General features: G+C 42.2%; 1 protein-coding gene across 1 annotated transcript in view; it reads right to left on the reverse strand.

The window, feature by feature from the left end:
• TMTC2 (transmembrane O-mannosyltransferase targeting cadherins 2) overlaps positions 1–15,464 on the reverse strand; it is a 235,952-nt gene extending 220,488 nt beyond the window's left edge. The window contains exon 1 of the mRNA XM_063154949.1: positions 15,324–15,464. Within this exon, the coding sequence (XP_063011019.1) occupies positions 15,324–15,406 (83 nt within the window). The 5' untranslated portion in view covers positions 15,407–15,464. The remainder of the gene's footprint in view (positions 1–15,323) is intronic.
• Between the last annotated feature and the right edge of the window lie 1,923 nt (positions 15,465–17,387).

Raw genomic sequence — 17,387 nt, forward strand, 5'->3', positions numbered from 1 at the left:
GTGTAACCGTTTCCATAGGCACAAAGGACTGTCAAGCTGCCATAAGACTTCATGCTAATTGCTTTGTGAGTGTTATGAAATGTAAATTAGGACTCCCTCAAAAACCTGGAAAATTGCACTTACCTAAATCCCACAGGATTATAAGAGGGCAGTCATTCAATAATATTTCTCATCAAGAAATGTAAAATTAGACTCTGCAAAGATGTTCTGCACAAAGAGACAGATCTGGTAGTGTATATAGCAGTTGCTTTGCTGCACATGCAGCTCCAAATCAAATTTGCAAAGTGGTGAAACATCTGGAGGGGAGAGCCTCAGATGGTGAGAATGATCACAATTATGGTAATACCCACAGCATTTCTTTACCAACTGTGATGTAAAATTAAGTAGTTAATATACATGATGATTAAAACAGTTGACACAATTATCAAATGTTGCATGACTGACCACTGAAAGGACAATGTGGAGGGGCTGCCCTGTAATTTCTATTTTACCTTCCTTCTTCCAAAAGAAAGTCTCCTGCTACTAAGTTCTTCTCAATAATGAAGCATAATAATGATACTTATATGTATTTGTGCCAAAAAATATAAAATAAAAACATATTACAAGCACATCCCATAAACATTTTCACTGCTTCATTATTTAGGACCAACCAAGCATTTTATGCAATGTAGTTATTTATGATGTTTTATATACTGCATTTGTTTATGCACAAAATGGTTCCCTACTTCCTCACTGTGGCTCTTCATTGCTCAGCAGCAAGACAGGTCAGACTTCAAACTGTGTCGCAAGGGTCTTACTCTCATATCCTTGCAGGCCCTCTATCCTGCAAACACTCAGCCATGTGTTCAACTTTATGTATGCATGTAGTCTCACTGAACTCATTCATGAAATTCTAGCCTCATTTAAATTGCCACAGGTTTTACCATTGATTCCATTTAGACCCAGATTTCATCTAATGGGACTATTTACATCTGAAAAGCTGAACACATGTCCAAGTGTTTGTAAAACTGAAGTCCCAACTGCAAAGAGAAGGCTTGCTCTGCCATTTTATCTCTTACTAGCATGTCAGACCTACAGAATTATTTGCTTTATTTTTGATTTTAACTAAGTTAGGACAAAATAAACACATCCTCACTAAAGCAGATTATTAAGTTATATTTCTCCTTTTTTTTGACTATTACTAAGCTAGTTATCCTCTCCAATCCACAGGACATAGATAATGCATTATTAACTATTTCCTGCAGAAAAGCACAATTAACTCATTTAAATTAAATAATTATTTTCCAATGCATAATTAACCATTTCTATGCACAAACACTGACTTTGCTTAGCAGAAGAGTTCACTTGTTCATTTGTACTTCAAAAAAGAATAAATTTTGGCAGCTACATGAATAACAGCTAATAAGGTGTAGTTTTCTTTCTTTAATTAGAACAGTAGCAATATTCAACCAATCTAAATTGAATTCAATTACATCAAAGTTTAAGTTTCTGTACAATCTCTGCATTTGCTTCCTCATTTAGTTTTATTTTAAAACATGGATAGCGTTAGCTGACCCAAGGTTTTTTGTTTTTCTGAACAGAAAAAAAGGAAACCCAAATATTGCAAAGTCAGAAGAGATCCTTCACTACAGAAAGTAAAAATGTAGCAGTTCCTGATGCAATTCAGAACAATGACTAAAGAAATAAGAACTCTTTAAACACAAAACAAGCATCTTGCTTTTTCCGATTACTTACTATACTCAGAAGTATGGTAAGTAACCAGAAAAAGCTTTTTCATACTACTTACTATATTTATAAGCTCAGAAACTCCCAAGGGCATAACTGGATAATAATTTAATCACTCTGTTGCAAAAGTCACTGATTGCAGGGCCCATCCCTTTACTTTATCCATGACCTGTGCTTCTGGTGCATGCAAGTACAGATAGAATGAAAAATTATGTCTTTTTTTTTTTTTGTGTGTGTGTGTGTATATATATATAGCAAGATGCACAATTAAGTATGCATATTAAATGCAACCATCCTGCTATGAAAAGGGTTCTTTTGCATTTTACAACACAAAATACACCACAACAAGAGGTCTTCCTTGAGCACTTATTCTACAAGTGTGCTCACTTAGTCTTGGCAAAGCAGTAACTGGTACAACTTCAGATTCATTCTTAGAATTACCACAGTATCTGTTCTTTTCTTAACAGGATCAGCCTCTGCTACTGCACAGACTTTATACAGGATTTCAGACCAAGAAAAACACAAAGAGAAAACAAACACTCTCCACTAATACAGCATATAGAAGTATATAAAGCACAACACTGTACATTTTATAAAGCACAACACTGTACATTTCCATACTCTACATGCAGATGTTTCCCCATGATTTCTTATCTTGAAAGAAGTATGCAAAATAAAGTGCTCTCACTGCCCCGTTCAAGCAAAAACCTTCAGCCATCACTCCCACTGTGCCACACAAAGAACAGCTGTCCTTAAACCCTTGACCACACTAAGATCCAGTGCAATCTGTATTTTGAAGCAGAATTGTTTCAGTTCCACTAGACAAGCAGGAAAAAAATTTGATAAATTATTTTAATCACTCTCATCTCTGAAAATTCTCACCTGCATCACTTAGATTTTTTCCTTACAGAAATACTTACAGATAGACTGAGGCACAATTAATAAAATAACTCTTTACTCTGGAATCTGGTAATCTTCCCCATACTTACATTTACCTGTGTCTTAGTTCTTTATTTTTGTGCTTTGGAGTCATTTTACTTTTTCAGAAAAGAATACCCTAAGATTAGGATTCAGTAGTAAGAAACTGAGGTTTAAATCTTTTTGCTGTAAAATAAACTCCTGTGCTTTTTCACATCATTAACGTTTAGCAAGCATAGCATCAACACAAACTGAAACCTCCTGCCTATAGTAAGCTACAACACAGAGAACAACAAAATCTACAAATTTCAGTCTGCAACATGTTCAGAACAAGCCAAGCACAGAACCAAATTGATAGACTGAAATACCACCAACTGTGCCTAACAGGGTGGTACCTTGCTCCAAGTTACTGCATCCAAGCTTTTCAAGACACGTGTGGTACTTATCACCATGGTACCTGCAGATCTATACTATCCCAAATTTCCTGCTTTGAGAAGCCTTCTTCTCTAACACTGTTGTCAAGCAGCACCAAGATCCAGACCTGCAAAGATGAGCAAACCTTTTTTCCTGCAAAACTCGTTTATTTCTGTACACATCAAGCCAACAGCTCAGAATTACAATAGGGTTAACACTTATCTTAGCGATATATGGACAAAACACTAAAGAAATATTCAGATACCTTTCGTATTTTCATCATTTTTCAAGAGTAAAATACCAAATATCGCTCATTATTAGTATGGCAAGCTAGCAGACTAGGTATATGCCACACAAATAGGTGAAAGTCAATATTCCTTAAGGCCTTTCTTTTTTGTGGGGTTCTTTCCTCACCTCACCACACACTTGCCCAGACCCTAAATGAGGTGGCCCTCAATGTTCTCGGACAGGATTGCTCATATTGATTGAAACAGAACATTTAGGAAAAAAAAAACGGAAGAGCTGACTGTCCCCTAGAGGAGAAGAGTTTCCTGAAAATTCTTACAGGTTTACTGATGTTAACATATAAACATCACCTTTTTCATTCATAAGCTATTTTCTTTTGTCATGTGCTACATGCAGGCTCTAAATTCCAGAAGACCAACTAGCTTCCTTGCTCACTGGACATTCAATCCTTCCTTTTGCTTTAACCCTGTATTAATCAGGCATGAAACTCCAGTTACTCAACTCCATCAGGGTAATCCCAGGTTCCACTCAGAACACATACAAACGTACCCATTCAACATTAAACAAAACTGCTTTAGTGAGACTTTCACAGAATTGCAACTTTTAGGAGGGACCTCCAGAGGTCATCTAGTCCAAGACCCGCCACAATCCATTCAAATAAAGCAGGTTCACCTGGAGCAGATTGCACATGGTTGTGTTCAGGTGGTTTTAATTACCTCTAGAGGAGGAGACTCTCCACAACTCCTCTTGTCTTTTAATTAAAGCAAGTACAGTGCTACAGCAAAGCACACTCCAGAGAAACCAAAACTGCTCTGGCTAAACAGCATCTAGACACCTCATAGTTCTTGGTGAAAGGGAAATCATATAGAACAAGTTATTTTCTTAAAGCCCAAGCCATCATTTCAAATTGCCAGACCCCTTATGAAGGCTGGAACCATCCAGCACAACAGACAGTCAAAGATGTGGCTTCAGCTGCCACAGGTTTGCATGACAGTGAGCAGGAACAGGAAGGGAAGGAGCCAAGCAGTGAGAGATTTGTGACTTGTAGCATCACTCAGGGCCCATCCTGGCACACAGCCCCAGGCTCACTTGGGTGCAGCAGGCACTCCTCTGACGCTTCACCTGCCAGCCATACTCCATCAGCCACATCACCACAACCATCTCCACAGCAGGAGCTGCTTTCAACAGCCAGGCAGAGCAGGAATGTGCCTGGCAGCAAACAGCAGCACAGACAGAATTCCAGGTGATCCAGCTTGGCTTTGTCCTTTTTACCATGAGTCCAACAACGTGAGGAACCATTTTCTTTGTGGCCTTTCCCCGTTGTTAAGTCTTTCATCTTCTGGATAAAAGTATATTTTGAGGACTCTCCAGAAGCGTGATGTTTACTAAAGAGAAATACTAACATTTTTAACAAGCCAAGTGATTTACATGCAAGAGATGAGTAATGTACTGTGAAATGGAATAGAACATATAACTACATCTTTTCACAAAAATAGAAAATTTATTCAAGTACACTGGTGTTACAAAGAAGCTACAAAGTACTGTGCTACAAAACAAGAGCCGCTAGACACAAAAATGCCATTTGATTAAATTTTTTCATTTTGCTTAGTACATTTTCTTTCAGCAGGCTTTATTTATACAGCCATGCAGCATTTAAATTCTTTTTTTGGCACTGGAACCTTAATTCAGATCAAAGTGATTTTAAAAACCTAAGTTTTCTTCTCCTTTAATTGTAAAAATGTAAGACATCAGAAGTTTAATTATAAATAATTGGTTAAAAAAAGGAAACCTTTCTTCTGCGACTAATGTTAATTTTGCCAGAGCAACACTCTTTTTTTTCTTAAAAAAAACTCAAAACAAAACCGCCCCCACAGACAAAATGACCTTTAAAAGTTTCCTCAAGTACAATTGAAACTGTTTGAAGAAAATGAAACACATACACTGAAAATTCATGGAATTTATTACAAAGAAATTCTTGTTATAATTCAAGATTTTGCACTAAGGAAATACATAGACAGAAGCATACCATACCAAGAAGTATCTTCCCAGGAGGTGTACCATGCTTCTTTTTGGCATGAGAGCTGGAAGGAGGCCTGGAAAGCCAAAGAGAGGATAGCAGAATGGGAGCAACCTTGCTAGAGACTCACAAACTAAACTTCCAAACCAGAAATTATTTCAGAGAGTTGCCCAGGATGATTCACCAACTAAATACTGGCACCAAAAAGGTCAGATAGAGGGCCAATACAGAGAGGCTTAATCCAGGATATAAATATTCTTATCATTTTAGTGAGGCCTAGAGTGCTGATATAAAACACATAAAATAAGGCTTGTTAAGATCCTGCCTCATATGTCAGTCTAATTTCTTCATTTTCTTATTAAAATATTAGAACTATCAACATTGTTGCTACTACTAAGTATTAATATCAAATAAATACAGTATCAAATACAAGAGAAGGTATGACAGCACCTTCAGTGTCACATAACTGTTGGAAATGAAAGGATAAAACAAGTCACAGTGTTCCTTCAATTTTTCTTTATTGAAAAGAAAAAAAAAACTATTTTTAAAAAGCATATGAAGCATGAAAAAAAGAGTATAGCACAGAAGGTTCATAACCTACAGAACAACAGCTGCAAGTTCCAACCACAGAGTCACACCCGACACAATATGGGCTCCTACTTCAGTAAGAGAAATCCACATTGATATTTGGAGACAGGAAACTTAGGAAAGTTACTCTAATGGCCAGAATTGACTAAAGGCATCTCATCTGAATTTCCAACTGGATCTAATCCTCTTCTCAAAGCAGCCCAGTACAAGTCCCCTCCAACAAAGGAGCCAGCCAAGCATAACTGATTCTGACCCAGGAAAGCTGACAGGCTGTGAAATGAAACCAAGAAGATTCCAATGTTTCCAAAGTGCTACAATATCACAAAGACTAAAAATACCAACAGGATCAATCTGCAGAGGAAAAACTACTAAACAAACTATAAAGGCACAGGCATTGTGTGCTTCAAAAGGAAGATTTTTAAGTGTACTATTTAATGTGCTCCTTTGCACATTGGGCAGCAAGAACCTCCCATGTCTTTTCAAAGGCCCACCACTGAAAACAATATTAAATTATATATGCACACAAAAGACTTGGAGAAACCAAAGTCATAGAAGTGGCAGACTTTTGAAATTATTCCCACTTCAAGATTTCATGTGACGGACTGAAACAAATCAATCGCTTACAAAAAAAAAAAAAATTAAAAAAAAATCGAATTATCCTGGATCCCAGATTAAGAATTCCAGTTCTTCCCAGTTTGCCTCCAAGATGTTGGTTATAATTTAATTAATAGCACGTTTCAATGCAAAGTGTCTACTAAAACCCTATTACATGTATAGGTATTAATACTCAACCACTCACAACCTCACTTGGAGCAGGTTGAACCTTAAGCACGCTACCTCTGGGAAACATTCTGGGGTAAAATGCAGGCACAGGAATTACCACAACATCCATGGCTCCAAAACCAGCCACACACTGAATATTTACAATTGAAATGACACTGGGACAGACCTCCCCTGCCTGCCTTCTAGAGGTAACTTCAGCACACAGCAATCTTTTCTACACACAAGCTGGTTTCCTCCTGAACTCTTTCATCTCCTATTGGAATCTGGATGAAGACATATCAAGGGGCTCTTTGAGCATAATAAATGCATACAGTTTTGTGCTGGTTGGCTGGATTTCAGGGCTTGGTTTTAACTGTGATGTTCCACAATAAAGGGCTTGGCTGACCCCTATCTACAGACAGGTTTTTATTTTCCTTAACTCTTAAAGATCTTTATAATGGACAACATCCAGTGACTCAGAGGTTTTTCCTCTTCCCCCCACTAAGTAATTACATCACCTTAAAACTGCTTCAAACATCAAATTTAGGAAACTATTTTCAGTGGAAGAGTATTTCTGAATACTTTACTCATACACTGGAACTCCATGCTGGCTTTTTTAGTATCAAAGTAAACAGCCATCTCCAACTTCAATAGCCGCTGAGACATAAAAGCTATTTTAAAAAGCATCAACTGAGAAATATTCCTGCATAGAAATTGGAGGCTGGATGCTCCTGATACATCATGACACTGGAAACCCACACACTTAGCCAAACACACCACCTCCTAAATAAAAATACCTGATTCGCAGAGAGCCATACCACTTTGAGATACATTCCCTTGTATCAGAGGGAGAGAAAAATCTTAGACAAGCAGTTAACTCAAGTTACACTTCGAGCAGGCAGCCAAGCAATTGGAAACACTGCGTACAGAAATGAAATGCTATCTCTAAGTTAGGGCTGCCGATAAACACTTGTGGAATATCTTTTAGTTAGGCATTTGAGAGTGTTCAGACTGATTTCCCACTTAAGCACTGAGTGCAGGTGATTCAACAGCAATGATGTGGAAGTGGCACACTGGAGTCTGGTTCCTGGGCCCAGCTTCCAATTATTAACTGCTATATGTAAAAAGCCATAGAGGTGAGAAGACTGCACAGAAACCTAGGAAGGGCATTGGCTGCTGTTGAGTGGGTTTGTTTCCATGACAATTTTGGTCACTGAATAGTGACCCTGTTTCAAGAGTTCAAGTCTTTTTTAGGATTTAAGTATGCAAATTACCAAGCTGCATGAAAATAGCACACAGGCACTGGCAGGGACTTCACAGCAATAGCTCTGCTACCAATTACTGCGCTGTTCCCCTGAATGAGAATTGGCCTAGCCAACTGAAGCATGTAGGAGCTAAAAATCATACAATCCTCTCATTAGCAAAATAGCCTAGGGTAACAGTAAATTCAGAAACACCCATCCTGGACACAGGATGTTAAATTCAGAAAAACGTGTCCTCCCTTGAAACCCAGGTCAGAGGTCAGGGCAGGGCTTCTGGGGTCTACTGACAAGTTGGTGAATAATAAACGATTCCACAGATCAGTCCAGTCATCTAGAAGCAATGGTTTGTACAATCATACAGAAAATCCCCATTCAATCATCTGTCAGTCTCTGGCTTGCTGGGCCAGCTGGGACAGGGAATGCTGCTGAGGCCAATGTGCTTAAATCCTGGACAGAAGGAAATGATCTGAGGCAGTCAACAGTGACCCCCGTGAATATATTAAGGAGCCTTTGTGGCAGGCTAATAGCAAACCTGTCTAGCTCTGTTGGAAGAAAGATGCCATAAAAGGCAGGGTCTCAAATTTTAACATACAACAGAATTCTGCTATTTAATATAATGATAGTATATATACCCAAAGTGTTTTTACAGATCACATTGACTCTAAACAGTTTTTTAAGCATTGATATGGGCCACTTGAATAAACTACTGGACAAAAATCAGAATAATATATAAAAGACAAAAAATCTTATGCTGAAAGCACAATATTTCCAATAAAACAAAAAGTAATTTAAAAGATGAAGAGATAAAGGAAATAAGGGACATGAAGACAGTAAACAACTACTATTTACCTCCAACTGAAACCTGCCACTATTCTTGAAAAATTTCCTCACAAAGCCACTAGGACAATGAAGGCTAACAGAGTAATTCAGAGTGTCCTAGGAAATACAAGGATTAGTATTCAAGGAAGCCACTTTTACTTTTTCTCCCTCTCGAAGCTTAACAAGGCAAGCTTAACGAGGCCAGGAATGGTCGGTGAAGCATCATCAAGGAACCTTCCCCAGTTACAGAGGCTGGGTGACAAAATTTTATTGGCTTCAAATAGTTTGATTTACCAATTTGCTTTTTCCTTGAAGTAAAACAGAAATTGAGAGATTACTCGATCCTTGGCTGCTGCCCCAGTGATCCAGCTTGTTTCTTTGTTTCACAATCAGCTGCCATACACAAACAGCAGCAACGCTGTGCTAGCCTGAAGCATCCTCTGAAGACAGAGCCAAGTGCGCGTTGCTGCCTTTGGAGATGTCTGTCATAAGCCGTTCACAGGTTCACAAAATATTTCAATTGTCCTAAAGTAACAGAGTCAGCAGCAGTGTTGACATGTTAAGTGATATTTAGGATGCCATTCCAAAGAAACACTTTCCTCTGACTCTTCAAGTTTCATTCACCAACAGGCTAGCCTTTGGGAAAAATGGTTTAGCATGGAGCTCTGCAGAGAGTGAATCTGGGAAAGAAATTGCAAAATTGACACCGTCCTACTAGGGAGGGACTGCCTGTACAAAAAAATAACACAACTCTGGATGACCATCCCGAGACAGGATAAGCACCTGATCTAGCAGATGTGAAATGAAATCCTACTGCCATCCTGGTTTAACCTGCCCACAGAACAAGCTCCCACTCAAAAGGATCATAAGGAGAGTTTATACCATCAGTCACCCCAAGGAGAAAACCAGAAGGAGTCAAAGGTTGCCAAGGCATAAGGCAAACAATAGGCTTCCACAATCAGGAGAAATTTCAAAATTTATCTTAAAACTTTTAGCATAAGGTTCAGGTCTCCAAATAAAATGCTTCCACCTTTCAAACAATCATTTCAGACAACAATTAGGGTCAAAAGAACAGAGAAGGAAATGGGCATTTACAAAAGGCTTTTTTCCAAAAAGCAGACAGTTATCCCAAAATCTGAGTAAAAACTATAAAATATCCAGAAATATGTATTTTTTTTAATCAAATATAAAACACTGGCTGAAAGAAGAGATTCACTTCTACATAAGTAACAATAACACTAAGCATCTCTGCCTTCAGATTTAGTCTGTTTCTCCAGCTTTTTTTTTTGGAGCAACTCTCACCACAGGTTGCCAGCAGTCTTGCATCGGTTTCAGCATCAAATATTTCAGCTGAAGAAAGAAACTACATAAACAAACAGCACAGTCTGATTCAGTCAACTTCACAGAAAAAAAGAATAAAAGAAAGAAACGAACCTAGCAGCAAACAACAAGGGAAGGGCAAACTTCCAGATGAGGGAAGCAAAGGAGCTCTAATTCATCACTCTTGCAGCTATCAGATGGTTAACAAATTGAGATGAGATACTTCTGAGCCTTTCAGCGACTTTCGCTCTGGCAAACTTTAAGGATTCAGAAGTGCAGCTGGAATACATATGGGAGATGTTGGAGAAAGTTGAACACTTGAATTTGTAACTCCATTGTGTGCTGGAAGAACTTCCTGCAGATGAGGCGCATCCCGTCAGCGACTCAGGGAGACTCTCCGTCTGCTAACAGGCATGAATTTATCTCTGAACTAGCTACCAGAAGTGACATGCTTTATGTTAGTGTTACATATGCAACAAGAATCTTAAAATAAAGCCAGTGGGGACATAATTTCCTTTTTGCTTTCTCTAATCTCTATACTACAACAACTCAAATGGAAAAAAACAAAAACCAAAACAAACCACCCACTGGTATTTTGGATGAAACTAAGATTTCACATTTGGATCAAAGTGTTTCATTCAACACAATTTTTTATGCAGAAATCGTTTTTAAATCAAAAGTCAAATACATATTTAGGTTATGCTCAACATTTAAAAAAGAATTAGTATTAATAGAATATTATTGTGCCGGGTTCATCCCATTAGACAATCAGTTATCAGTTCACTTGCTTAATACTCAGCTACAACACAAACTCAACTACAAACCTTTACTACACAGCCTAAGTTACTCAAGCATCTTCTCCAAGTTATCTTTACTTCTCTATGAATATGTTAAAGCTCCTGTTTCATATAAAAATTATCTTTATGGTGGTTTGAAATTAGCATGCAGAAGATGGAACAGAGGGGACAAAGGGAAAACACTACAGAGAAAGCACACAAGCCCCTGTCTCCCCATCACAAACCTCACTCCCAGAATTCAGAAGATTGCAGCTACCTGTAAACTGGAGCTACTAAAAGCTACTGGAGAGGTGCACTCAGAGCTGAGAAATTGAGAAGACAACAAAAAAGGGCCATAAAAATCGCAAATGTAAATTAATAATCAAATATACACACACAACAAGGAGACAGATGGCGAGTAATTTTCCCCAGTGCACTTACACTTGTTCTTCTAGTGCACGTATTTGGGTCACTTGCTAGATTAAATCTCATGTGGCAGACCCAACAGAGGTACTGTCAAATGTGTATGAGCTCAGTCTGTTTTAAAATGATGCAAGTCTGACACTACAGGGTGAAAACATTTAACAGGATTTTTGCAACACAGTCTGGAATATAGCCCAGTGACTTTGAAACAGGGCTGATGGATATTTTCTACGATCAGCAAGGCTGCCCCATTCAGGCCTGCTAAATAAAATGCAGTGTAAGCTAGAGAAAGTTGGTCTGTGCTACCAAATTTCATGGAAGAGCCCTACACAGACAGAGACAAATCTGTACTCATTTTCCAGAACACTGATTTTGACAATATGTCACTGAGACAATACATCACTCAAGGTTAAAGCTTCCTACCATACTCCCCCTAAAATATGCCTTTCTTCTGAGATTTAGAAGAAAGGACCACCTCAACAGATGAGCTGCTTCTGCCACGTTTACTGTAACAATGCATGACCTCGGATGCACAGAGCACTAAATCTTCCCCTCCCCAGCCATGCACTGGCAGTGACCTGTCTCAGTCAGCACAGGCCACATGAAGGATGACAGCCTCCGTGTAAGGCACCCGCAGGTCAAACTGCCAGGTGGGCTGGTGGGGCTTAAATGCCAGGCAAAAATGGTCATGCCTATGGGCAAGCCTAATTGTAGCAATGGGCCTCCCTCCTGTAAGAGGGAGACACTGACATGAAACACAAACTGTGTGTGCAGAGATTAGCCCCCCGCAGCCTTTAATCTGGCAAGAAACTGGATTTAACTTGGTGCAAGAAGCAATATCTTCAACACATCTGCAGGAATGGAAATCGCATTCCTCTCTACCCTGTTACCAGTTTCAAGATGATTTTGCTTAACAATAAATAAACCTTTATTAACAAGCAATGTGAGCTACAGTAGCATCAAGTATTTCCCCCCCTCTTCTTCATTCATCTCTTGTTTTGGGTTTCTACATACCACATTCAGCTTAAAATAAATAAGTAAAAAGAGGGGGAAAATATATCTATTTGCTTCTAGCTCTAGCTGAACAAGTAGAGTTTCACCTAAGTAATAATCCACACACATAACTAGGAAATATCACAGCTTGCTGTAAGAATCACAGTGGCAGGGACAAGGGTGGCAAAAGCTTGTGTTTTCTAGGTCTACATCTACAGAACAAAAAAACAAACAAAAAAAAACCCACAAAAACATCCAACAACTGGTCTTTGTGTTTAGAAACTGACTAGAAACTGACAAGCGACACTTTCATTCAAGGCAATCAGTAAATCAACTGCTCAAAAATATTGGGATTGCACTGACAATGTGCAATATATCTGCATAGCCCGAAAGAAACGAGTTAAGCAGATTAATGACAAAAGGTAAGAACATGTACATTTGCTCACTCAACTTCCTCAGGCTTAAAATTCATGCTATCTCAGTTTAAGTGGATAAAGGGTGAGAAACAAAATATTGAATCCTTTGGTACAGAGTCAAAGCCCAGACTACAAGCAAGTTTGTTATATCACTGTCCATAGAGTCTTTAGTTTGGTGCCGTGCTGCTGCTAAAATATTACATCTTACCATTGGAAAATTGATTTTGCTATAAGAAGTTTTATGATGCCACTTAATCTTGCCCAACCTACATAAAAAAAATACAGAAAGCAATTACAGACACCCTTTATGTAGTAAGTTTGATCACTATATTAAAAAGAGAACAGTTGATGTAATTTCAATATAATAGCAAAGGAAGTAGAATAAAAACCATGGCAATATGCTGCCCTCCTGAAACAAGACATTGCTGGTTCCTAGCTTAAATGCACAATCTTGGTTCAGTTCAAGTTAGTAGCATGATCCATCTCCTGCATGTGTCCTGCAGCTCCAGCATCGACCTCCTTTTCTACTGTTACATTTCAAGCCAGCTCCTGCGGGGCAGCAAGATTCTGTGATTACACTTAAAAGAATACTCTGGGTCTGAGCCTGCCTCTTTGAATAGATAACCCTTTCTAGTTCAACAATTACTAGCACGAAACAGCCCTTTCTGCCTTGTCCCTTCCTGTGCTGCAATTGAAAAACATCCTAATTAGATGACCTCACATACAGATATGCCATTAACTGGCTTTCACAGCACTCTATTCAATGCCTAAATCTTAGCTACAATGATGAGAAGTACTTTATTTAGTTAGGAGGCAAACACATTAACACAGCAATCTTTTAGAATATCTTTCAAACAGTGTGAGATTAGTACTAGCAAAATCTGTGTGTGATTATCTTTTCCACACTTTCAGAGATGACACTCAAATACCACTTTTTTCTAACTGTATTAAAGCACACTCAGGCAAGATCAAGAGTAACCCTGACCTCCACATCGACAGCCCCAGAAAGTACTTCATACTGCTTTCCATGCCTAGTCCATTTGAACTGGCCTGCAGGACAGGCTTTTAGGCTTGTGCTTAAACAATCCAGGTTTTGCCCAAACATTGCAATATATGTTATGAAGGGTTATGTAAATATTCCACAGCTCCTGCAGTTCTTAACTATAATAAGCAGGTTTAAAATAGCGTCGCTGTATCAAAAATATTCACTACTTCCTATTGATCCAACTCAAGACCTCACATTTCAGGGAAACAGCAGACTTTTCTCTTTTATTGTTTATGAATGAAGCGTCAAAACTTTCAAATAGGCTTAAGAAAAATCACTTAGAAAATTGGAAGACTCACAGAAACCTAAAACCACTTAATTGCTCACACGGCTTCAAGTACATGTAAATGACCTGGAGGGCTGAAGCCTGAATTGCCACATTCTGCAGCCAACTCTGTTCCCAGCCAGAGACCTATACCAGGACTAACACTTGGCATTTGCTTCCAGTATAATAGGTTTAATAGTAGCAAGCCATGAAAACAAGGGGGAGTATTCTGGAAGCGGTGACATCTTAAACGCGGCAGGTGCACTGTAATACCGCTTAAGGGAGGAAAATTCCAAGTTTAGTAACTAATTACTGCAGGACAGGCAGGTTATTTTCCAAGGCAAATGCCTAATCAAAGACGCATCTGACCCTTTCGCATCCCATCAGCGCACCGGGAAGTTCAACTCATCATCCTGATCAGGCACATCCCTCATCCCACCTCGCCGTGCTTCCTCCCGTTTCCTCCTCTCGCACCACAGGCTCCAAGGCACCAACCCTGCCGGACAGCGGCTCAGGGAGTTGGCTGGCACCGTGAACCTGAGCCGTGCCGTAAGACCGTCCGCTCACACCCCCACCAGGGCACTCCTCGCTCGCTCCCGCACGGGCAGCCCCGCACGCGTGGCCAGCCGCCGGCTCCCGCAGGATTCCAGCCGCGCCGCCGGCACGGGACGAGGCCGGGAGAGCCGGGCCGGGCCGGGCCGGGCCGGGCCCCCCAGCCACCCACCCGGCCCCGGGGCACACGGTCTCCGGCCTCAGAGGAGAGAGGCTGATGAAACGCTGTCAAAGTCAATCCCGGCTCACTTTTTGGATGGTTTAATTCCAATGGAGCATGAATCACCCCAGGACGGTTAATAAGTTTAGCCAGGCGTGCTGTTCTCCCTAACAATACATTATAATTATGCATCTGTTTTAAATGCGATCGGATTAAGTCACCGGAAAAGGCACAAATCGGAATTTCCCCCGACTAAGAACAGCGCCTTTCCGCAGCTCCGGCGGGCAGGTACGGCCAGGAGAGGAGCAGGTGGGCAGCCCCAGCCAGCCCGGCAGCGCACAGCAACTTCCCGCGGGCGCTCGGTGCCGGCAGAGCGGGGGAACGGGACGGGAGACGGCCGGGCACCCCGCTGACACCGAGCGCGAGGGACCAGCCCAGGACATGCCAACTTGCATCGTCGGGTCCCCTCCCGCTGCGTGGGGCCGGAGAGGACCGAGTCAGAGCCATCAAAGCTCCGGGACCCTCCGGCGCCGCCCCGGGCACCAGGAGCGGGGCGGCCGAAGCTCTGCTCCCGACAGGTGAGCAACCCCCGCCCGCCCAGCCACGCCGGTCCCCGCCCTACCTGTCATCGTAGCAGAAGTCGGCGCTCAGGGTGTTGAGGTACAGGGCGAGCCCCAGGGCGCTGCTCAACAACTCCGCGATCATCTCTCCGCCTGCCTCCGCCGCCGCCTCTCGCACCGGGGCAGCCGCCTGCCCTGCCCGGCCTCCCGCTCCAGCCCCGCCGCGCCTGCCCCTCGCGCCCCCCGGCACCACGGGGCGCCGCTCCACGCTCCGTCGGCGGCCACAGCCTGACGGCGTTCCCCGCTCCGCCGCTCCTACCCCATGGCAGCGGGGCGATCGGCGGCGACAGCGCAGCTGGGCTCAGCGGAGGGGAGCTCAGCGGAACGGGACTGAGCGGAGCGGAGCGGGGCGCGGCTCCGGCTCCCGCCTTCCTCCCACGGCGCCCCGGAGCTGCCGCAGCTCCGTTCCCCGCCCGCGCCCCCCTCGCTGCCGAGCCGGGCGCCGCCGCCGAGGCTCTGGGAGCGCCCGCGTGGGGCGCCCCGGGCTCCCACCGCGCCTGCGTGCGGGCCCGCCCCGCGCCGCCCCTCGCGCCCGCCCCGCGCCCCGCCCCGCCCCGCCCCGCGCGCCGGCGGCGGAGCCGGGCCCGCTCCCGCTCCGGGGCTCGGGCTGGGCCCTGGGCCGGGCTGTGTCCCGCTGCCCGCTGGGCACAGCCAGGGCTTATTGCCCTTCCCCTTTGCTCCTCGTTCCGTTTTCCTGTTCCAGTCGCTTTTCTCTTTGACTTTTTTCCCTTTCTTTTCCCTTTTTCTCTGTTCCCTTTTCTCTTCTTCCTTTTCCCGTCTTTATTTTCCTTGTGTTTCCCTTTCCCCCCGCTTTTATTCTTTTTACTCAGGCGTGCTGAATAGGTCAGAGTAGTAGCAAAGAGAAGGGCTCTACCTCTATTGGGGATGGATGCCAGAGCAGGGGGCTCCACACTTGCCCGCAGCGTGCTGTTTATCAGTATGAACATCCATAGGGAGCACTTAGCTTAGCTTATAGTTAAGCAAAATCACTGAAACTTGGCAGAGAGGATTGGAAACAAACACAGCCCAAGGCAAGGAGTGCTGCAAGCTGGTGTTCCCTTGCTCCCTCAGGACATCCCCACAACTGCAGCCCTCGAGAAGAGGGGTGGGTATAGCCAGAGATGCACACTTCAGACTGGAAAGGAAAGCCAGCTCTGGAAAATAATGCACTGAAGCAATCTTCCAGAATTCATGGGATATAGAGGCATGAAGTTATGGAAAGGATTTGGGTCCATCAAGCTGATTATTTCTTTTTTATAGAAAGTTTTTTAAACATTGCCTCCTTTCGCTGCTAGCCAGCCCTTTTATGTAACTGTTTCCTCATGATTGCCATCAAGTGGCACATCATGCTGTCCCAGAAGAACGGGAGTCTGTTCATCAAGCTGTGTCTAATAAATTGGGGAACTTTTAACAAGTTTTCTTTCTCCCCTATGTGATTATTTAATGCTCTTCTTTGCAACCTCAAAATATACGAAATGCATTAAGACCTCTTTTCAAGCAATGCTCAAAGTGCTCCTGGGAAGTCTGCCCCAAGTGTCACAAACATCTCAGCTGCTTCTACTTAGATTTAGGGAGTGTGTTATCGCCATCAGTGGCAGTAATTGCAGACATGGGGGGAGGGTACATTTTTTTCAGAACATTAAAGCTTTGAGGGGCCTTATTGAACCCATTAGCAGATCACATTGATCTGGCATTAAACTTTTCAGCCTGAAGCACTGAATATAGTAACCTAGATTTTAAAAAGTTGGTACTCTTTGTCAGAAGACCTGTGATCCTTCCTTTCAGACACCGATTCTCAATATGCTTCTGGAGCTACTGCCAAGATCCCAGTCATCACGACTTCGTCCTCCTTGCTGCAGTGGAATTGCTGAATTCACACACTTGGTTTGTACAGCTCCTTCTGTAGAACATCCTAATAAGTTCTGCATAAAAAGCAGTATAATTGCTGCTGAGTCATAGTGGCAGAAGCCTCTTGTTATCCATCAAAAGCATATGTATTTTTCCTTCAAAGAGGTAGGACTACAGACTGGGCTGGATGGGGTCTGGCAGAAAAGCTTTAGAAACAA

This window comes from Melospiza melodia, chromosome 4 (genome assembly GCF_035770615.1).
Source record: "Melospiza melodia melodia isolate bMelMel2 chromosome 4, bMelMel2.pri, whole genome shotgun sequence".
Classification (NCBI taxonomy): domain Eukaryota; kingdom Metazoa; phylum Chordata; class Aves; order Passeriformes; family Passerellidae; genus Melospiza; species Melospiza melodia.